The sequence below is a fragment of the Siniperca chuatsi genome, linkage group LG3 (genome assembly GCF_020085105.1).
Source record: "Siniperca chuatsi isolate FFG_IHB_CAS linkage group LG3, ASM2008510v1, whole genome shotgun sequence".
In the NCBI taxonomy this organism is placed as follows: Eukaryota; Metazoa; Chordata; class Actinopteri; order Centrarchiformes; family Sinipercidae; genus Siniperca; species Siniperca chuatsi.
Window position 1 is genome coordinate 8,715,152 of NC_058044.1, and position 21,544 is coordinate 8,736,695.

The 21,544-nt window shown below is 39.4% G+C and overlaps 1 protein-coding gene and 9 non-coding genes across 11 annotated transcripts; 1 reads left to right on the forward strand and 9 right to left on the reverse strand.

The window, feature by feature from the left end:
- The first annotated feature begins 2,614 nt into the window (after nucleotides 1-2,614).
- Nucleotides 2,615-9,708, forward strand: cacng3a (calcium channel, voltage-dependent, gamma subunit 3a). Of its 2 annotated transcripts, XM_044191597.1 has the most exons (5): nucleotides 2,615-3,286; nucleotides 7,734-7,817; nucleotides 7,926-8,066; nucleotides 8,158-8,737; nucleotides 9,195-9,708. In XM_044191597.1, exons 1-4 carry the CDS (start codon nucleotides 3,076-3,078, stop codon nucleotides 8,715-8,717), a joined length of 996 nt encoding a protein of 331 aa, XP_044047532.1. In that variant the 5' UTR covers nucleotides 2,615-3,075; the 3' UTR covers nucleotides 8,718-8,737; nucleotides 9,195-9,708. The 2 variants fall into 2 exon arrangements, with proteins under 2 accessions (XP_044047532.1, XP_044047533.1); XM_044191598.1 differs by lacking the exon at nucleotides 2,615-3,286 and having other exon boundaries at nucleotides 6,947-7,830; nucleotides 8,158-8,537; nucleotides 8,650-9,708.
- Nucleotides 9,709-11,309: 1,601 nt separating this feature from the next.
- Nucleotides 11,310-11,391, reverse strand: trnal-aag. Its single transcript has one exon. It is a non-coding gene; the product is annotated as a tRNA-Leu (tRNA).
- Nucleotides 11,392-12,652: 1,261 nt separating this feature from the next.
- On the reverse strand, nucleotides 12,653-12,734 carry trnal-aag. Its single transcript has one exon. It is a non-coding gene; the product is annotated as a tRNA-Leu (tRNA).
- Nucleotides 12,735-13,852: 1,118 nt separating this feature from the next.
- On the reverse strand, nucleotides 13,853-13,933 carry trnal-aag. Its single transcript has one exon. It is a non-coding gene; the product is annotated as a tRNA-Leu (tRNA).
- Nucleotides 13,934-15,191: 1,258 nt separating this feature from the next.
- trnal-aag lies at nucleotides 15,192-15,273 on the reverse strand. The gene has a single exon. It is a non-coding gene; the product is annotated as a tRNA-Leu (tRNA).
- Nucleotides 15,274-16,532: 1,259 nt separating this feature from the next.
- trnal-aag lies at nucleotides 16,533-16,613 on the reverse strand. Its single transcript has one exon. It is a non-coding gene; the product is annotated as a tRNA-Leu (tRNA).
- A 1,259-nt stretch (nucleotides 16,614-17,872) lies between these two features.
- Nucleotides 17,873-17,954, reverse strand: trnal-aag. Its single transcript has one exon. It is a non-coding gene; the product is annotated as a tRNA-Leu (tRNA).
- A 1,118-nt stretch (nucleotides 17,955-19,072) lies between these two features.
- trnal-aag lies at nucleotides 19,073-19,154 on the reverse strand. The gene has a single exon. It is a non-coding gene; the product is annotated as a tRNA-Leu (tRNA).
- Nucleotides 19,155-20,414: 1,260 nt separating this feature from the next.
- On the reverse strand, nucleotides 20,415-20,496 carry trnal-aag. The gene has a single exon. It is a non-coding gene; the product is annotated as a tRNA-Leu (tRNA).
- A 735-nt stretch (nucleotides 20,497-21,231) lies between these two features.
- On the reverse strand, nucleotides 21,232-21,312 carry trnal-aag. The gene has a single exon. It is a non-coding gene; the product is annotated as a tRNA-Leu (tRNA).
- Nucleotides 21,313-21,544: the final 232 nt, after the last annotated feature.

A 21,544-nucleotide genomic window follows, 5' to 3' on the forward strand; every position in this document is an offset into this window, starting at 1 on the left:
AGATCAAAGATACTATAAGATGACTTTCTTGTGACATTTTTGGCTTGGCTGTTGGCTGGGCCTACAGATCTCAGGCTGTGCCCTCATAATATATTGATCGAAAACGCGTAATCTCAGATCAGCAGAATGCTTCTAAAAATAACTTTTAAGGCTTATAGTGACTTGTGTTATGAAGATAAAATTCTTAAATTCTTTCAAATTTGGCTCTGCTCACAGATAAAAAAGAAGCTGCTCGTGAGTATAGCTACAACTCATGATATTGTCATTATTGTACATATTATGTTTGAGATTAATCAATTAATCTTTTATTCGGTCAAATTAAAAGAAAATAGTGAAAATGCACATGTTCTCATAGTTTAAGGTCAAGTTTTCAACCAACAGTCCAAAGCTAATGATAATCAATTTACAATTATATAAAATAGTGGAAAGCAGCAATTCCACACTTTTGAGAAGCAGAACCTAAAGAATGTTTGGCATTTTTCCTTAATAATTGACTTCAACAATTAATCAATGATCAGAATTCTGATTATTTTTTTATCAATTGACTAATTGATTGTTTCAGCTCTACTTGTGAGGTTAATTATTCTCTTTCATTGGTCTTAATCAGTGATTGAGTTTTGAGATCTCTATTACATCAAGAAAAATCTAAGTATTTGATCAGCATCCAGTGTTGCTCAGACCTCATATTTGGCACATAGCTACTGGTTTTGAAGTATTTAAATATTTGTAGCAACCCTCAATTTTTTGCCAACAAAAACTGACAACAGATGTCAAGTGGAAACCGAATAAAATTGATTGTATTGGTAATATAGATAAATGAGCACAGTGCGGAATATGAAAACAGATTGCAAGCCCTTTACTATAGCTGAAACTAAATATATAAAATGAACACCTGCCATAGTGCTGTAAACACAGATAAGCTACTGTATATTTTCAAATATATGTAAATATTTCACAAATATAAAGGTAGGTGAACTGTATTCCAACAGTTTTGCTCTTCAGCCAATTGTTTTTGTTGATCTTGATTGCTTTGGCTTCTTCACACATGCTCACTCACTTTATATTCCAAGCCTTAAATATTCATATTCTCATTTACTCTTTTATTCATCCATATGAGGGGGCCTGTACTTCTTGGAAAGCTCCTCTCCCATTTAGTGTTGGATGGAATCCTGATGAGGATATGAATATGAAGGGCATGTAATGAGTAAACAGCTATGATATCAGCCAAAAAAGGTCCTCAGAAATAAATATTTATGACTGTATCTTATTTAAAGTGTTCAACATGTTCGGAAAGGATTTCTAATATTTTATTAACTTAATTTACATGTATGCAAAATATTAGAAACGCCTTGCAATGTGATGCATTTCCTGTCATATCTTAATTTTCCAAAGCTCTAGCAAAGGCATTAAATATCTGACCTTTGCAGCTGGACACTGATATTTAAAGAGTAAAATTCCTCTAAAAAATGACAGAGGCATTGTTGCCGTTTCAAGCTTTTCAGTTTTACTTTAAAACCATCACCAGCAGCAGGTGGAGGTGTCAGGAAAACAACAGCTGAGTAGGTCTGTGACGTCATCAGCCTTAATTAGCTGTTGTACTACTGTTGGGCTCTTTGCTACTTTACAGATTCTGATTTTACATTCAAGACTGTGATAAAAGCATTAATGTATGTTCTTCCTGCCCTTCTTCAGCTCGTCTAAAATTATGAACATCTGCAAATCTGGAGATACAAGACAATATACTGTATCTATGTGTACTTAATGAGTTTACTTTGGATACATTATACTATACTTGTTGACTTTTCAGTAATAAGTTGACTGCACTCGACTTTTACTTGCAATACAGTGTTTTTGTAATGTGATTTTGCATCTTTTACTTTGGTAAATGTTTTGAGTACTTCTTCCACCACTGGTTGTGGTTGCACAATATTATACAGGGGTTTCTGTTTTGCTGGTCGCTGGACGTCGCTGGTGTTTCCATTGAGGATGGGGGGCCCACAGTTTGATGAATTCACTAAAAGACCACTAAACCTTGTCCTCCTGCTGTCCAACCACCAGCCAACCAGATGGGTGAAGCTCTGAGTTGATCAAAATGTTAAAATACTCATCTGAGCTTCACAAGCAGTAGGAATGATTTCAGGAATTATTTCCCCCTTATCTTGCCTCTAAGGTAACATTCAAGCTGCTCTACCTTCTTGGTGAAGGTTGTTGGGGCTATGTGCAGCCTGAGAGGAAGACTGCAGTCACATGTAAAGAGCTGTGCATTTTCGGTTAAAAAACATAATTTAGCTGTTTTTATTTACAGGTACTTCTCCTAAAAAGACACTAGAACTGATCATCAATCAAAGATAATGCAGTAAAAGACTGCCCTTTGTAGTCAAGATAGAAATAAAACATTATTGAGTTTAAAGGCTCATTGTTGACAACAGAAATGGTAGTTTGAAATTTTATAAAAAACCTGCGCCCTTGTGGTCACTACTGTGCTGCTGTCCATGGTGCTGAACTGGTGGGCAGCACTGCGGACTCATCAGCCCTGACCATGTATGCTCAGTGACAGGAACACACACACACACACACACACACACACTGGGAGGCGGGATTATCCTGCAGCTAGTGCCGTATACAGAGTTGAGCTACAACAAACTAGAACGTGTCAACAGCTGCTGTCGCTGTTTTCTCGCAACAACTTTTAGTTTTAAAGAGGATTTTGGCTTTTTCCACTTTTCGCCCCTCGGCCTGTTTTTCCTCTCTGTTTCCTGCATTGTATTACTGACTAAATAGCAACATCCCGCGATCCTCCTCTGCGTCCTTGACATGGAAACATCCCAACTCAGTGAACCAAGTCTCATGCATGAAGCTTAGGGGAAAACGACCCGTCCCGAAACCTGCACAGTTATCCAGTATAGCGCAGGTTGCAGAAGATGTGCACGACATCTGAGTTTCCTTCCGCCGACTGGATCCACACAAAGATAAGACCCCGTGGGAAAGTTTTTAACAGTTTCTAAACCCCGCTGGTCTCCGTCCACTGGGTGTGGAGGAGGAGGAGGAGGAGGAGGAGGAGGAGGCTGGGCCGACATGAGGCTGTGCAACCGGGGTGTGATGATGCTGCTGACCACGGCGGGGGCTTTCTGCGCCTTCAGCCTCATGACCATAGCCGTGGGCACGGACTACTGGCTGTACTCCCGCGGGATGTGTCGCTCCAAGAGCCTGAGCGACAACGAGACCGTCCACAAGAACGAGGAGGTCCTGACCCACTCCGGACTGTGGAGGACCTGCTGCACTGAGGGTAGGAAATAAACTGTCACTACTGAGTATCACCATTATACTCGTCTCTACAACTAAGAAGATTCGCAGGAGTACAAATCACAGCAAAACTTTAAAATATCGCAATACTATTGTCATATATCAAATATGAAAATGTATCAAAGTGCAAAATCAATGGGCTGTAGTAGACTGCTTGATATTAAGTAACAAATACACTATAAGTTCCTGTAATTATAATAGGCCTTTTACTTCCACAGGAGATAAAACATGTCTGTATCGGGTGATAAATGCTATATAGATATATATAAATATAGAAGTAGCCTACACTATAATGATATCATAACAGCTTATAATTTATGTTTTTCATTATGGGAGAACATCCCCTGTATTTCTATGATCACAGCCAAGTTTAGGATCTGGCAGAATTGACTATAGAGAGAGATAATATTGGGAAAGGTTATTTATAGCACCCAGTGGTGGAGGAAGTATTCAGATCCTTTATTTACTTAAGTAAAAGTAACAATACTAATGCATTAAAATGTTACTAAAGTACAAGTATGTAAGTACTAAATGAAGAAAAATGGCTCCTGTAAGTGTTATTATTAAGTATATCTTTGGATTATTATTATTTGATGTGTAAGTACAGTTAGAGATAATTTTAACAGTTTTTACATACTGTTGAGTTGTTTAATCAATATTGCATCACATTTTGTAAGCTCATGTAAAATCTTAATCTGTAAAGTAACAAGTAATAATAGTTGTCAAATAAAAGGAACCATATTTTGAATTGTAGTGGAGTGGAGAAGTATGAAATAGCATGTATAAAGTAATGAAATGGAAATTACTCAAGTGCATCAAAATTAAAAAGTAAAAGTACAGTACTTGAGTAAATGTTACATTCCACCACTGATAGCACACAAACATAGGTGATAACGTTTTTTGTTTTATGTTTACAAGAGATGAAACATAGTTCATAAGAAACTTGCATTTAAGGTAAATGTGTAATAAGTAAGCAAGTAAAATGTATTTCTTTAGTACCTTTCAAAACTAGAGTTACAAACTATATATATACTGTTTGATATACAGTACCAGAAAATAATGAAAACAAAATAAAGACAAAATAACAAAAAAATTGGGGTCATTGAAGAAATGCCCATCTATACAAGTTGGTTTTTAAAGCTTTTTTAAAGCAGTTGGACTGACTCAGCTGATCTGATACTGAGGGGGAGTTTGTTCCACAGTATTTGAGCTAAAACAGATCTTAACTAGCCCTCTGAGCCAAAAGCAGTCATTTAAAAATACATTTGAGGCTACGTCTTTATTTTTATCTCTCTATGCATAATGAAAAACGTTTTTGTTAAGCACAGAAAGTCTTCAGAGACTCTCCTACAACATATCCCATATTTTAATGCAGAAGGATTTATGATTTGATTGATGGCAAAATTCATGGAGATGGATCTTGGGGTGGGGGGTGGGAGGTGGGGGGTGAGAGGAGTGTAAGTCTTGGATATGTGATGGATGGAAATGACATTTTCAATTATTTATTGCTTTTTAATAGCACCACTCTTTCTCTTACCGTCTATCCTCTGTTTGCTTTACTGATTTTTCTGAATGAATTGAAAATCTTCAGCTCACTTTGATCCCTCTGCTGCTGCCCCACTATCTCTAAGTTCCAAAATGGTGTAATGGAAAGGTAACAAAGCATGCAGACCACATCAATGCTTCAACAACCCTGTGTGTTTGTGCGTGCGTGTGTCCATCAGTCACAATCATAAAAAGCCACAAGCAGACAGACAGACAGTGCAACACATAATTATAGGTAGAAGGTGGCAGTGTTGATTTCTTCAGGATTATATGTCTGGTGTACACTTTACTTTTACTCAATACTTTAATCAATAATAAATAGCAACATGACAGGCATAACAAAGACATAGATACAAAATATAAATACACGAGGACACACAAAGGACAACAGGTTGACGTATGGTTGTGTGCACTTATTAAACGTATCAATACAGACAACATTTCTAATGGGATCCTCTTGGCATCTTCCAGAGTTGAAGTGCTGTACAGCTCAGTTATTTTCATGTCAAGCTTCAACAAAATTGTCCTCCAAGATAACAGTTTGAAGACTAATGGTTCTAAGCTGGCAGCCAAACTATTCTTGGTTAAATTAAGAAGACAGGTGCAAAACAACGTGAATCCTGGTTTCACATGTTAACCTCACCTCTCTTTGTATCCTGGCAATAATTTGAATAAATGCTTTCTCAGTAGTGAGCTTTTCTCTCTGACCTGTTCACCATGGCCGAGTTGTAGCCACTGAATGAGGTTTTTGTTTTGGTAACCATGGCGACCGAGTCACATCATCAATACTGGTCAATCAGTGAGCACATAGGGACACATTTATCAATACATCCCTGTGTGTGCAAATGTTGAAAGGCACTGCTGGGCCAAAGGTCACTGAAAGCAGGAAACATGTGTGCAGCTGATTTTTTGAGTCTTCACAGGATCAAAGAAAAAAATACATCTGGTTTACTTTACAGGTTATGATAATGATTGTCTGTCTGTTTGGAAGCTTGGTGATTGGTGGGGCTATTGAGTATTTGTGTTGTTTGTCAGTCAACTCATGTCTGTTTGCACCTATAACGACCTTGTCACATTTATACATGTAGAATATCACTCTGTACATTTCTGTTTCACATTTGTAGAGATCCACAAGGCTTCCCAGTGATAACAGCCAATACAGAAATAAGGTGGGAAGCCATCAAATGCAGAAAAGTGAGAACATTTAATATGCTGAATATGTGCACAAATACAGGCACTCTATGGCATGAAGAACACAAAACTCTTGGAATGGCAGGTCCGCAGCATTGCAATGCTTTCAAGCTTGGCATCATCGTTATTAAATGTTCTCACTTTTTTTGCATTTGACGATTCTCGTCTTTTTTTGTGAATTGTCACATTTGTAGGGAAATGAAGAAACACTGTAATAATCCAAACATAGTGACATCTGAATGTAACTCTGGTTGTTCTTTGAAACTAAAATAAAGAAGAGCTGGTGGAGCTTAAAATGCCTAAGTTGAGTTTAAAATTCCTCTGACAGTTTTATTAAACATGCCTTGATTCTACTGACTTATTGTGTGAGTTCCCATATAGAAAAGCTTAGCAATTTTTTATTATGTAATTTAATAATTTTTTATTGTATTTTGTCTTATATAATGGACATGCTGGATTGTTATTGTAGTGATTCTGGTTTATTTTCGGGTCTTTGCAAAAAATAACATATTCAATCTTAAGTGGACTCCCTAGTGAACTAAAATTTAAATGAAAGAAATGTCAAAATTAGCCTCCGCAGGGCTGAATGACCTGAATCAGTGATTTCCAACCTAGGGGTCAGGTTCCCCTAATAAGGTCCCAAGAGAAAAGTGAGGGGTCCTAAAATGATTTACAGGACCAGTGTGTAGGATTTAGTGGCATCTAGCGGTGAAATTGCAGATTGCAACCAGTTGGATACAGCTTACCTCACCCTCGCCTGCAAAGCATGTGGGAGAAACTACAGTGGTCACAAAACTCGCAAAAAACGCAAAAGCCCCTCTCTAGAGCGAGTGTTTGGTTTGTCCGTTCTGGGCTACTGTAGAAACTGTAGATATAAACGGCTTATTCTAAGGTAACGAAAACACAACGATTCTTATTTTCAGGTGATTATACACTAATGAAAACATATGTATGAATATTATATTCCATTTCTGCCATATTCTGCCAATAGATCCCCCTAAATCTTACATACTGGTCCTGTAGAGGATGAGAGAGGTAAAAATATATATTTCGGTTATACAAACAACTATTTTATTTTAATGACGTTTCTCTATTTTTTTGCATTTTTCTTGTGAAATACTGAATACTTCTCTACAAATCCTCCAAATTAAATAATCTGAGAAGGAACACCAGTCTTTGGTTAAACTGCTAAACTCATGTCCACTATATACCTGTGATGATGGGTCACAAGAATTCATTGTTTCATTTCAAACCAAAAAGGTTGGGAACCACTGACTTAAATCAACCATGCCAGTGTTTCTCTTACATTTCCAGAATGAACACAAGAGGTGAAAGGACATAATATTATTCCCAACCCTCTGACTTCTCTGGGCTTTAGTCTGATACCTTCATATATTTCTAATATCCGAAGCACATTTTCCAAAATATTTTCTATTAAGCTTGGAGCTGAACTGTATAAAAGCAGGCAAAAAAATCAATACAATACAGCCCATCTGATGGTAAGCATCACATATAGCATTATGCAAGTCACACAGAGAGAGTATGCAAAGTGTACTGGGTCAAAGACACTGTGACTTCTATAAATTATACAGTATGTATGTCATGTTAAGAAATGATACAGAGCAGAGTGACATAGAGTCAAAGTAGTTATCAAATGAATGTCCTGTAATGTATTTCTCTTTGTTTTGCTGCAGGGACATTTCGGGGTGTTTGCAAAGACATTGATCACTTTGCTGAAGATGCAGATTATGAGCAGGATGCTGCAGAGTATTTACTACGTGGGTAACAAAAGTGCGATACAACTGTGAGATTTAACATCTATAATGGAAGTCTCAGGTATTCAAATGTTATATACTGTATACCCCATTCTCCTCTCCTCTCCTCAGGAGCAGTACGAGCCTCCAGCCTCTTCCCCATCCTCAGTGTGGGATTATTATTTCTTGGAGGTGTGTGTGTAGCTGCCAGCGAGTTTTACAAGTCACGCTACAATGTCATCCTCAGCGCGGGTATACTCTTTGTCTCTGCAGGTCAGAAACACACATAAATCTAATGAGCATGCACCCAAACTTCACTATATTTCACCCATCTGACCCTCTCCATCCCTCTAAACTCTTCCAGGTCTCAGTAACATTATTGGCATCATTGTGTACATATCAGCCAACTCTGGTGACCCCAGCCAGAGCGACAACAAAAAGAGCTACTCCTATGGCTGGTCTTTTTATTTTGGCGCTCTGTCCTTTGTGCTGGCTGAGATGGTGGGCGTCCTGGCAGTGCACGTGTTCATAGAAAAACACCGGCAGTTGCGCACTAAAGGCCGGCCTTCCCTCATGAAGCCGCCCATCTCCCGCAGCTCATCTTACTACCGCAACCGTTATTACCAGAACCGCGGCCGCCGATACAGTTACAGGAGCAACCACAGTACAGGAGACTCCTTTCGAGCATCCTTGGTGCGAGACAGAGAGCCGTCCATCTCCGCTGAATCCAAAGTCAACGCCATGGTAGGTTTGCCAACATCAGTGACAGTGGGCTCAGAGTTCATGCTCTACACCTTAGCCTCGGCTCTCAAAGACGGTAAGATTGACATGGCTGTGGATGATTTAACTACTGCAGCTACTCACAACAACACAGAGATGCTGCCTGGAAACTGTGCTGCCAACAGAAGGACCACGCCTGTCTGAGAGGAGAGGAAACAGAGGAGGTAGATGTACAGGGGTTAAACACAAGAGGAACTTCCGTGAGAATAGAAGATTAAATGAGAGGAAGTCCTCTCACTTTCTTGGTAAAGAAAGAAGAAAGAATTTGGAGACCGGAAATGGGCTGCATTGACCAATCTGACGATTTTTTTCCCGTTTAGTGGATGAAATGTCAAAATATAGTGAAAAAATCACAATCACAGTTTTGTAGAGCCCAATCTGATGTCTCCAAATTGCTTGTTTTGTGTGACCAGCAGTCCAGAACAAAAAGATATTCAATTTACAATGACATAAAACAAAGAAATGAAGTGTGTTTGAGAAGCTGGAATCAGAGAATGTTTGGCATTTTTACGTTAAAAATGTAAAAAAAAAAATTAATTAACGAGATAAATCAATTATCAAAGAAGTTGCAGATTATTTTTCTGTCAGTCAACTAATTGATTAATCGTCTAATTGTTACAGCTCTAGACTGAAGCAATCTGCTCTGAGAAAAAGGGATGAAGAAAACAAGAACACATTTTTGAGATCTAATATTTTTGTGCTCTTTATATGTCATTCTGCTTTGCTATTACAGTAGCTGTATCTACAGTATATCTGTATCTACAGTGTGTGTAGTGTGTGAATGAGTGTGTATAGTAATAGGAATGTGTGTGTATGAGACAGACAGTCATGCAGAGAGAGACAGAAAGGAGGAGCTGTCCATTAAAATAAGAAACTATCACATAGAAATACAAGACACACAAAAACACATACATCTGGGCGTGACATAACTATGTCCTGTTCCTGTCCTCCTTTTTGTGGACCTGAGCTCAAAATCGAAACCCTATTAAATGCATTAGAGCTCTCTCTATCTGTCGCTCACTGTGTCTGTTTGTGTGTATTGCGTAAGCATGTGAGCATAAGTGTAACAAAAGGTTCTGCCCTTATGGTTATGTCACTGAGTCTCTGTTTACATCAAATAAAGCTTATAAAATAACACAGAATGTGCTTTGGAAAGAAAAAAGTGTGGTTCAAGGTGTAGTGTTGTTGCTTTTGTACTGTACAGGGCAGATCTCAGGTGTCTGTGTGTGTAAGAAAAAGTGAGAAAGAATATTCAGATATCCTTGCATACGTGGGCGCAGAAGCAAATGTGCCAGTCAAGTACAAATAAGTAAACAAAGGCACAAACAAATGATCAAGATTGACCCACTCTCTACTGAAAAATATTATGGCCTTCATGTGTATGAACATGCATGAATAAGCTGTGTTAGAGATGATGATAGGACAGTATAAACAGCTTCACAGAGCTACAACAGACTGAGAAACCTGATATGTTACCATGGCAGCAGCATCATTCAGGCGAACATTCAAGGCAATTGTGATGAATCGCTCACAGCACCATCATATACTGATTACACAAGTTGTAGTATATCAACTGTGCAAACCACATCACAGTTTCCTATTATATGATTTCAAGTACTTGTACTTTTATCGTTGGTATTGTTTCAGAGCTATTCATGACAAGTGGTGGGATTTGAACTTTAGACCACAGGGCCACACTACCTCTGTGACGTGATTTAAGACAATATGATGCATTCGGTCGATATAGAGTATTGAATGGATTTAAAATAATATAATATAATAATATAAAGCATAAGCAGGGAGTGCAAATGGATGGATAGGACTAAAAAAAGATATCTACCACCTTCTAGCGACCTGGCAGCGGTGGGATATGAACCCACACCCGGGCAATATATTTACACATTTACTGATGAATGTAAGCCCAATATTCACTCTCCTTTTAGCTCTGGTTTGGTCTCCACCAACTCTGAGGGAAATATCGAAAACGCTTCATAGAAGCTGACAGGGGTGATAATTATAATTAATATAATATATATACTGTATATATATATATATATAATTAATAACATTTAGGAAGAAAGTTGGCTAAGCTAAACACTGTAGCTGGATCAATTGATTTCTGAAATAAATTAATAAATATTTATGAATTACTAGTGGACGTGCTAAATCAGCACTTGCTACTATGGAAACCAATTTCTGCCAAAAGAGCAAAAAAAAATGATGAAAAGTTAGAAATGATAGAAATAAAAATACTAATGGTATGTTGGCATTATTAGATACCAGGTCAAATTTAACTTTTCAACATTGGGCACACCATGGGGCAGATGAAAGCATTGAGACTGGGCCAAAACAGTAAAGTTGGTCAGGCTGTAAAACCAAAACAGTGAGCTGAAAGATGCAAAAACGCTTCATAGAAGCTGAACTGTAGACAGAATACATTGCATGTATTCATTTGATCCAGTGTGAAAATGACATTTTTGATTAGTGCAAGTTTGACGTCAAATTTTTTGACTTGGTATTTCATAGTTATGATTTTTTTGTACTGACTATGCAAGATATGTCAATTGTAAGACTAATTAAGTTTCAAGGACACCTTTCTAAATGGGTCCATATTTACTTCCTATTCCACAGTGTGCACAGGGAGAGGCTACACTTATTGAGCAGAAAGCGTTCCTTCAGTATGATTTCAAGTCCTTGTCCATTGGTATGATTTCAAAACAACTCATCACGAAACACTGGCAGCGGTGGGATTCGAACCCACGCCCCCGAAGGGACTGGAGCCTTAATCCAGCGCCTTGGACCGCTCGGCCACGCTACCTGAGAAAAAGGGTTTTTTTTGCACTGACTACACAAGATATCACCTGACAGCATCATCGGCTATACTTCTGTAGCCCTGTCAATTGTGCAAAGTACTTCAGTTTCAAGCACACCTTTCTAAATGGGTCCATATTTACTTCCTATTCCACAGTGTCCACAGGGACAGGCTACACTTATTGAGCAGAAAGTGTTCCCTCTCTTGTATGTATGATTTCAAGTCCTTGTCCATTGGTATTATTTCAGAACTACTCATCACAAAACCCTGGCAGCGGTGGGATTTGAACCCACATCCCCGAAAAGTCTGGAGCCTTAATCAAGACCCCTTGACAACACCATATAAACAACAAAAGAACACCAGGCAAGAGAAAAACAGCAAAACCCTGTATCTGGTCATGTAGGGATTCTATTTCCCATTTTATTCGCCTGTTCCCACTGATGACAAGCCTGAAGATACAACAAGACCCCTTGACAACACCATAGAACAACAAAAGAACACCAGGAAACCAAGACAGATCACATCTACTTTGAAATCCTTGCCCTGCTAATGCCAACACAAAGGCTAACAGGATGTGCTAGGTGCAACGAGACACATGACATTTAGGAAGAAAGTTGGCTAAGCTAAACATTGTAGCTGGATCAATTGATTTCTGAAATAAATCAATAAATATTTATGAATTACTAGTGGACGTGCTAAATCAGCACTTGCTATTATGGAAACCAATTTCTGCCAAATGAGCAAAAAAATGATGAAAAGTTAGAAATGACAGAAATAAAAATACTAATGGTATGTTGGCGTTATTAGATACCAGGTCAAATTTAACTTTTCAACATTGGGCACACCATGGGGCAGATGAAAGCATTGAGACTGGGCCAAAACAGTAAAGTTGGTCAGGCTGTAAAACCAAAACAGTGAGCTGAAAGATGCTAAAACGCTTCATAGAAGCTGAACTGTAGACAGAATACATTGCATGTATTCATTTGATCCAGTGTGAAAATGACATTTTTGATTAGTGCAAGTTTGACGTCAAATTTTTTGACTTGGTATTTCATAGTTATGATTTTTTTGTACTGACTATGCAAGATATGTCAATTGTAAGACTAATTAAGTTTCAAGGACACCTTTCTAAATGGGTCCATATTTACTTCCTATTCCACAGTGTGCACAGGGAGAGGCTACACTTATTGAGCAGAAAGCGTTCCCTCAGTATGATTTCAAGTCCTTGTCCATTGGTATGATTTCAAAACAACTCATCACGAAACACTGGCAGCGGTGGGATTCGAACCCACGCCCCCGAAAGGACTGGAGCCTTAATCCAGCGCCTTGGACCGCTCGGCCACGCTACCTGAGAAAAAGGGTTTTTTTTGCACTGACTACACAAGATATCACCTGACAGCATCATCGGCTATACTTCTGTAGCCCTGTCAATTGTGCAAAGTACTTCAGTTTCAAGCACACCTTTCTAAATGGGTCCATATTTACTTCCTATTCCACAGTGTCCACAGGGACAGGCTACACTTATTGAGCAGAAAGTGTTCCCTCTCTTGTATGTATGATTTCAAGTCCTTGTCCATTGGTATTATTTCAGAACTACTCATCACAAAACCCTGGCAGCGGTGGGATTTGAACCCACATCCCCGAAAAGTCTGGAGCCTTAATCAAGACCCCTTGACAACACCATAGAACAACAAAAGAACACCAGGAAACCAAGACAGATCACATCTACTTTGAAATCCTTGCCCTGCTAATGCCAACACAAAGGCTAACAGGATGTGCTAGGTGCAACGAGACACATGACATTTAGGAAGAAAGTTGGCTAAGCTAAACATTGTAGCTGGATCAATTGATTTCTGAAATAAATCAATAAATATTTATGAATTACTAGTGGACGTGCTAAATCAGCACTTGCTATTATGGAAACCAATTTCTGCCAAATGAGCAAAAAAATGATGAAAAGTTAGAAATGACAGAAATAAAAATACTAATGGTATGTTGGCGTTATTAGATACCAGGTCAAATTTAACTTTTCAACATTGGGCACACCATGGGGCAGATGAAAGCATTGAGACTGGGCCAAAACAGTAAAGTTGGTCAGGCTGTAAAACCAAAACAGTGAGCTGAAAGATGCAAAAACGCTTCATAGAAGCTGAACTGTAGACAGAATACATTGCATGTATTCATTTGATCCAGTGTGAAAATGACATTTTTGATTAGTGCAAGTTTGACGTCAAATTTTTTGACTTGGTATTTCGTAGTTATGATTTTTTTGTACTGACTATGCAAGATATGTCAATTGTAAGACTAATTAAGTTTCAAGGACACCTTTCTAAATGGGTCCATATTTACTTCCTATTCCACAGTGTGCACAGGGAGAGGCTACACTTATTGAGCAGAAAGCGTTCCTCAGTATGATTTCAAGTCCTTGTCCATTGGTATGATTTCAAAACAACTCATCACGAAACACTGGCAGCGGTGGGATTCGAACCCACGCCCCGAAGGGACTGGAGCCTTAATCCAGCGCCTTGGACCGCTCGGCCACGCTACCTGAGAAAAAGGGTTTTTTTGCACTGACTACACAAGATATCACCTGACAGCATCATCGGCTATACTTCTGTAGCCCTGTCAATTGTGCAAAGTACTTCAGTTTCAAGCACACCTTTCTAAATGGGTCCATATTTACTTCCTATTCCACAGTGTCCACAGGGACAGGCTACACTTATTGAGCAGAAAGTGTTCCCTCTCTTGTATGTATGATTTCAAGTCCTTGTCCATTGGTATTATTTCAGAACTACTCATCACAAAACCCTGGCAGCGGTGGGATTTGAACCCACATCCCGAAAAGTCTGGAGCCTTAATCAAGACCCCTTGACAACACCATAGAACAACAAAAGAACACCAGGCAAGAGAAAAACAGCAAAACCCTGTATCTGGTCATGTAGGGATTCTATTTCCCATTTTATTCGCCTGTTCCCACTGATGACAAGCCTGAAGATACAACAAGACCCCTTGACAACACCATAGAACAACAAAAGAACACCAGGAAACCAAGACAGATCACATCTACTTTGAAATCCTTGCCCTGCTAATGCCAACACAAAGGCTAACAGGATGTGCTAGGTGCAACGAGACACATGACATTTAGGAAGAAAGTTGGCTAAGCTAAACATTGTAGCTGGATCAATTGATTTCTGAAATAAATCAATAAATATTTATGAATTACTAGTGGACGTGCTAAATCAGCACTTGCTATTATGGAAACCAATTTCTGCCAAATGAGCAAAAAAATGATGAAAAGTTAGAAATGACAGAAATAAAAATACTAATGGTATGTTGGCGTTATTAGATACCAGGTCAAATTTAACTTTTCAACATTGGGCACACCATGGGGCAGATGAAAGCATTGAGACTGGGCCAAAACAGTAAAGTTGGTCAGGCTGTAAAACCAAAACAGTGAGCTGAAAGATGCTAAAACGCTTCATAGAAGCTGAACTGTAGACAGAATACATTGCATGTATTCATTTGATCCAGTGTGAAAATGACATTTTTGATTAGTGCAAGTTTGACGTCAAATTTTTTGACTTGGTATTTCATAGTTATGATTTTTTTGTACTGACTATGCAAGATATGTCAATTGTAAGACTAATTAAGTTTCAAGGACACCTTTCTAAATGGGTCCATATTTACTTCCTATTCCACAGTGTGCACAGGGAGAGGCTACACTTATTGAGCAGAAAGCGTTCCCTCAGTATGATTTCAAGTCCTTGTCCATTGGTATGATTTCAAAACAACTCATCACGAAACACTGGCAGCGGTGGGATTCGAACCCACGCCCCCGAAGGGACTGGAGCCTTAATCCAGCGCCTTGGACCGCTCGGCCACGCTACCTGCGAAAAAGGGTTTTTTTGCACTGACTACACAAGATATCACCTGACAGCATCATCGGCTATACTTCTGTAGCCCTGTCAATTGTGCAAAGTACTTCAGTTTCAAGCACACCTTTCTAAATGGGTCCATATTTACTTCCTATTCCACAGTGTCCACAGGGACAGGCTACACTTATTGAGCAGAAAGTGTTCCCTCTCTCTTGTATGTATGATTTCAAGTCCTTGTCCATTGGTATTATTTCAGAACTACTCATCACAAAACCCTGGCAGCGGTGGGATTTGAACCCACATCCCCGAAAAGTCTGGAGCCTTAATCAAGACCCCTTGACAACACCATAGAACAACAAAAGAACACCAGGCAAGAGAAAAACAGCAAAACCCTGTATCTGGTCATGTAGGGATTCTATTTCCCATTTTATTCGCCTGTTCCCACTGATGACAAGCCTGAAGATACAACAAGACCCTTGACAACACCATAGAACAACAAAAGAACACCAGGAAACCAAGACAGATCACATCTACTTTGAAATCCTTGCCCTGCTAATGCCAACACAAAGGCTAACAGGATGTGCTAGGTGCAACGAGACACATGACATTTAGGAAGAAAGTTGGCTAAGCTAAACATTGTAGCTGGATCAATTGATTTCTGAAATAAATCAATAAATATTTATGAATTACTAGTGGACGTGCTAAATCAGCACTTGCTATTATGGAAACCAATTTCTGCCAAATGAGCAAAAAAATGATGAAAAGTTAGAAATGACAGAAATAAAAATACTAATGGTATGTTGGCGTTATTAGATACCAGGTCAAATTTAACTTTTCAACATTGGGCACACCATGGGGCAGATGAAAGCATTGAGACTGGGCCAAAACAGTAAAGTTGGTCAGGCTGTAAAACCAAAACAGTGAGCTGAAAGATGCTAAAACGCTTCATAGAAGCTGAACTGTAGACAGAATACATTGCATGTATTCATTTGATCCAGTGTGAAAATGACATTTTTGATTAGTGCAAGTTTGACGTCAAATTTTTTGACTTGGTATTTCATAGTTATGATTTTTTTGTACTGACTATGCAAGATATGTCAATTGTAAGACTAATTAAGTTTCAAGGACACCTTTCTAAATGGGTCCATATTTACTTCCTATTCCACAGTGTGCACAGGAGAGGCTACACTTATTGAGCAGAAAGCGTTCCCTCAGTATGATTTCAAGTCCTTGTCCATTGGTATGATTTCAAAACAACTCATCACGAAACACTGGCAGCGGTGGGATTCGAACCCACGCCCCGAAGGGACTGGAGCCTTAATCCAGCGCCTTGGACCGCTCGGCCACGCTACCTGCGAAAAAGGGTTTTTTTGCACTGACTACACAAGATATCACCTGACAGCATCATCGGCTATACTTCTGTAGCCCTGTCAATTGTGCAAAGTACTTCAGTTTCAAGCACACCTTTCTAAATGGGTCCATATTTACTTCCTATTCCACAGTGTCCACAGGGACAGGCTACACTTATTGAGCAGAAAGTGTTCCCTCTCTTGTATGTATGATTTCAAGTCCTTGTCCATTGGTATTATTTCAGAACTACTCATCACAAAACCCTGGCAGCGGTGGGATTTGAACCCACATCCCCGAAAAGTCTGGAGCCTTAATCAAGACCCCTTGACAACACCATAGAACAACAAAAGAACACCAGGCAAGAGAAAAACAGCAAAACCCTGTATCTGGTCATGTAGGGATTCTATTTCCCATTTTATTCGCCTGTTCCCACTGATGACAAGCCTGAAGATACAACAAGACCCCTTGACAACACCATAGAACAACAAAAGAACACCAGGAAACCAAGACAGATCACATCTACTTTGAAATCCTTGCCCTGCTAATGCCAACACAAAGGCTAACAGGATGTGCTAGGTGCAACGAGACACATGACATTTAGGAAGAAAGTTGGCTAAGCTAAACATTGTAGCTGGATCAATTGATTTCTGAAATAAATCAATAAATATTTATGAATTACTAGTGGACGTGCTAAATCAGCACTTGCTATTATGGAAACCAATTTCTGCCAAATGAGCAAAAAATGATGAAAAGTTAGAAATGACAGAAATAAAAATACTAATGGTATGTTGGCGTTATTAGATACCAGGTCAAATTTAACTTTTCAACATTGGGCACACCATGGGGCAGATGAAAGCATTGAGACTGGGCCAAAACAGTAAAGTTGGTCAGGCTGTAAAACCAAAACAGTGAGCTGAAAGATGCTAAAACGCTTCATAGAAGCTGAACTGTAGACAGAATACATTGCATGTATTCATTTGATCCAGTGTGAAAATGACATTTTTGATTAGTGCAAGTTTGACGTCAAATTTTTTGACTTGGTATTTCATAGTTATGATTTTTTTGTACTGACTATGCAAGATATGTCAATTGTAAGACTAATTAAGTTTCAAGGACACCTTTCTAAATGGGTCCATATTTACTTCCTATTCCACAGTGTGCACACAGGAGAGGCTACACTTATTGAGCAGAAAGCGTTCCCTCAGTATGATTTCAAGTCCTTGTCCATTGGTATGATTTCAAAACAACTCATCACGAAACACTGGCAGCGGTGGGATTCGAACCCACGCCCCCGAAGGGACTGGAGCCTTAATCCAGCGCCTTGGACCGCTCGGCCACGCTACCTCAGAAACAGGGGTTTTTTTGCACTGACTACACAAGATATCACCTGACAGCATCATCGGCTATACTTCTGTAGCCCTGTCAATTGTGCAAAGTACTTCAGTTTCAAGCACACCTTTCTAAATGGGTCCATATTTACTTCCTATTCCACAGTGTCCACAGGGACAGGCTACACTTATTGAGCAGAAAGTGTTCCCTCTCTTGTATGTATGATTTCAAGTCCTTGTCCATTGGTATTATTTCAGAACTACTCATCACAAAACCCTGGCAGCGGTGGGATTTGAACCCACACATCCCGAAAAGTCTGGAGCCTTAATCAAGACCCCTTGACAACACCATAGAACAACAAAAGAACACCAGGAAACCAAGACAGATCACATCTACTTTGAAATCCTTGCCCTGCTAATGCCAACACAAAGGCTAACAGGATGTGCTAGGTGCAACGAGACACATGACATTTAGGAAGAAAGTTGGCTAAGCTAAACATTGTAGCTGGATCAATTGATTTCTGAAATAAATCAATAAATATTTATGAATTACTAGTGGACGTGCTAAATCAGCACTTGCTATTATGGAAACCAATTTCTGCCAAATGAGCAAAAAATGATGAAAAGTTAGAAATGACAGAAATAAAAATACTAATGGTATGTTGGCGTTATTAGATACCAGGTCAAATTTAACTTTTCAACATTGGGCACACCATGGGGCAGATGAAAGCATTGAGACTGGGCCAAAACAGTAAAGTTAGTCAGGCTGTAAAACCAAAACAGTGAGCTGAAAGATGCTAAAACGCTTCATAGAAGCTGAACTGTAGACAGAATACATTGCATGTATTCATTTGATCCAGTGTGAAAATGACATTTTTGATTAGTGCAAGTTTGACGTCAAATTTTTGACTTGGTATTTCATAGTTATGATTTTTTTGTACTGACTATGCAAGATATGTCAATTGTAAGACTAATTAAGTTTCAAGGACACCTTTCTAAATGGGTCCATATTTACTTCCTATTCCACAGTGTGCACAGGGAGAGGCTACACTTATTGAGCAGAAAGCGTTCCCTCAGTATGATTTCAAGTCCTTGTCCATTGGTATGATTTCAAAACAACTCATCACGAAACACTGGCAGCGGTGGGATTCGAACCCACGCCCCCGAAGGGACTGGAGCCTTAATCCAGCGCCTTGGACCGCTCGGCCACGCTACCTGCGAAAAAGGGTTTTTTTTGCACTGACTACACAAGATATCACCTGACAGCATCATCGGCTATACTTCTGTAGCCCTGTCAATTGTGCAAAGTACTTCAGTTTCAAGCACACCTTTCTAAATGGGTCCATATTTACTTCCTATTCCACAGTGTCCACAGGGACAGGCTACACTTATTGAGCAGAAAGTGTTCCCTCTCTTGTATGTATGATTTCAAGTCCTTGTCCATTGGTATTATTTCAGAACTACTCATCACAAAACCCTGGCAGCGGTGGGATTTGAACCCACATCCCCGAAAAGTCTGGAGCCTTAATCAAGACCCCTTGACAACACCATAGAACAACAAAAGAACACCAGGCAAGAGAAAAACAGCAAAACCCTGTATCTGGTCATGTAGGGATTCTATTTCCCATTTTATTCGCCTGTTCCCACTGATGACAAGCCTGAAGATACAACAAGACCCCTTGACAACACCATAGAACAACAAAAGAACACCAGGAAACCAAGACAGATCACATCTACTTTGAAATCCTTGCCCTGCTAATGCCAACACAAAGGCTAACAGGATGTGCTAGGTGCAACGAGACACATGACATTTAGGAAGAAAGTTGGCTAAGCTAAACATTGTAGCTGGATCAATTGATTTCTGAAATAAATCAATAAATATTTATGAATTACTAGTGGACGTGCTAAATCAGCACTTGCTATTATGGAAACCAATTTCTGCCAAATGAGCAAAAAAATGATGAAAAGTTAGAAATGACAGAAATAAAAATACTAATGGTATGTTGGCGTTATTAGATACCAGGTCAAATTTAACTTTTCAACATTGGGCACACCATGGGGCAGATGAAAGCATTGAGACTGGGCCAAAACAGTAAAGTTGGTCAGGCTGTAAAACCAAAACAGTGAGCTGAAAGATGCAAAAACGCTTCATAGAAGCTGAACTGTAGACAGAATACATTGCATGTATTCATTTGATCCAGTGTGAAAATGACATTTTTGATTAGTGCAAGTTTGACGTCAAATTTTTTGACTTGGTATTTCATAGTTATGATTTTTTTGTACTGACTATGCAAGATATGTCAATTGTAAGACTAATTAAGTTTCAAGGACACCTTTCTAAATGGGTCCATATTTACTTCCTATTCCACAGTGTGCACAGGGAGAGGCTACACTTATTGAGCAGAAAGCGTTCCCTCAGTATGATTTCAAGTCCTTGTCCATTGGTATGATTTCAAAACAACTCATCACGAAACACTGGCAGCGGTGGGATTCGAACCCACGCCCCCGAAGGGACTGGAGCCTTAATCCAGCGCCTTGGACCGCTCGGCCACGCTACCTGAGAAAAAGGGGTTTTTTTGCACTGACTACACAAGATATCACCTGACAGCATCATCGGCTATACTTCTGTAGCCCTGTCAATTGTGCAAAGTACTTCAGTTTCAAGCACACCTTTCTAAATGGGTCCATATTTACTTCCTATTCCACAGTGTCCACAGGGACAGGCTACACTTATTGAGCAGAAAGTGTTCCCTCTCTTGTATGTATGATTTCAAGTCCTTGTCCATTGGTATTATTTCAGAACTACTCATCACAAAACCCTGGCAGCGGTGGGATTTGAACCCACATCCCCGAAAAGTCTGGAGCCTTAATCAAGACCCCTTGACAACACCATAGAACAACAAAAGAACACCAGGCAAGAGAAAAACAGCAAAACCCTGTATCTGGTCATGTAGGGATTCTATTTCCCATTTTATTCGCCTGTTCCCACTGATGACAAGCCTGAAGATACAACAAAGATACAAAAATGACATTTTTGATTAGTGCAAGTTTGACGTCAAATTTTTTGACTTGGTATTTCATAGTTATGATTTTTTTGTACTGACTATGCAAGATATGTCAATTGTAAGACTAATTAAGTTTCAAGGACACCTTTCTAAATGGGTCCATATTTACTTCCTATTCCACAGTGTGCACAGGGAGAGGCTACACTTATTGAGCAGAAAGCGTTCCTTCAGTATGATTTCAAGTCCTTGTCCATTGGTATGATTTCAAAACAACTCATCACGAAACACTGGCAGCGGTGGGATTCGAACCCACGCCCCGAAGGGACTGGAGCCTTAATCCAGCGCCTTGGACCGCTCGGCCACGCTACCTGAGAAAAAGGGTTTTTTTGCACTGACTACACAAGATATCACCTGACAGCATCATCGGCTATACTTCTGTAGCCCTGTCAATTGTGCAAAGTACTTCAGTTTCAAGCACACCTTTCTAAATGGGTCCATATTTACTTCCTATTCCACAGTGTCCACAGGGACAGGCTACACTTATTGAGCAGAAAGTGTTCCTCTCTTGTATGTATGATTTCAAGTCCTTGTCCATTGGTAT

What these genes read in the sequence shown, in the direction of transcription:
- cacng3a (XM_044191597.1), top strand. Translation starts at nt 3,076, where the DNA reads ATGAGGCTGTGCAACCGGGGTGTGATGATGCTGCTGACCACGGCGGGG. An exon ending in GAGGACCTGCTGCACTGAGG is followed by an intron (nt 3,287 to 7,733) that starts GTAGGAAATAAA and finishes GTTTTGCTGCAG; the next exon opens with GGACATTTCGGGGTGTTTGC. An exon ending in TGCTGCAGAGTATTTACTAC is followed by an intron (nt 7,818 to 7,925) that starts GTGGGTAACAAA and finishes TCCTCTCCTCAG; the next exon opens with GAGCAGTACGAGCCTCCAGC.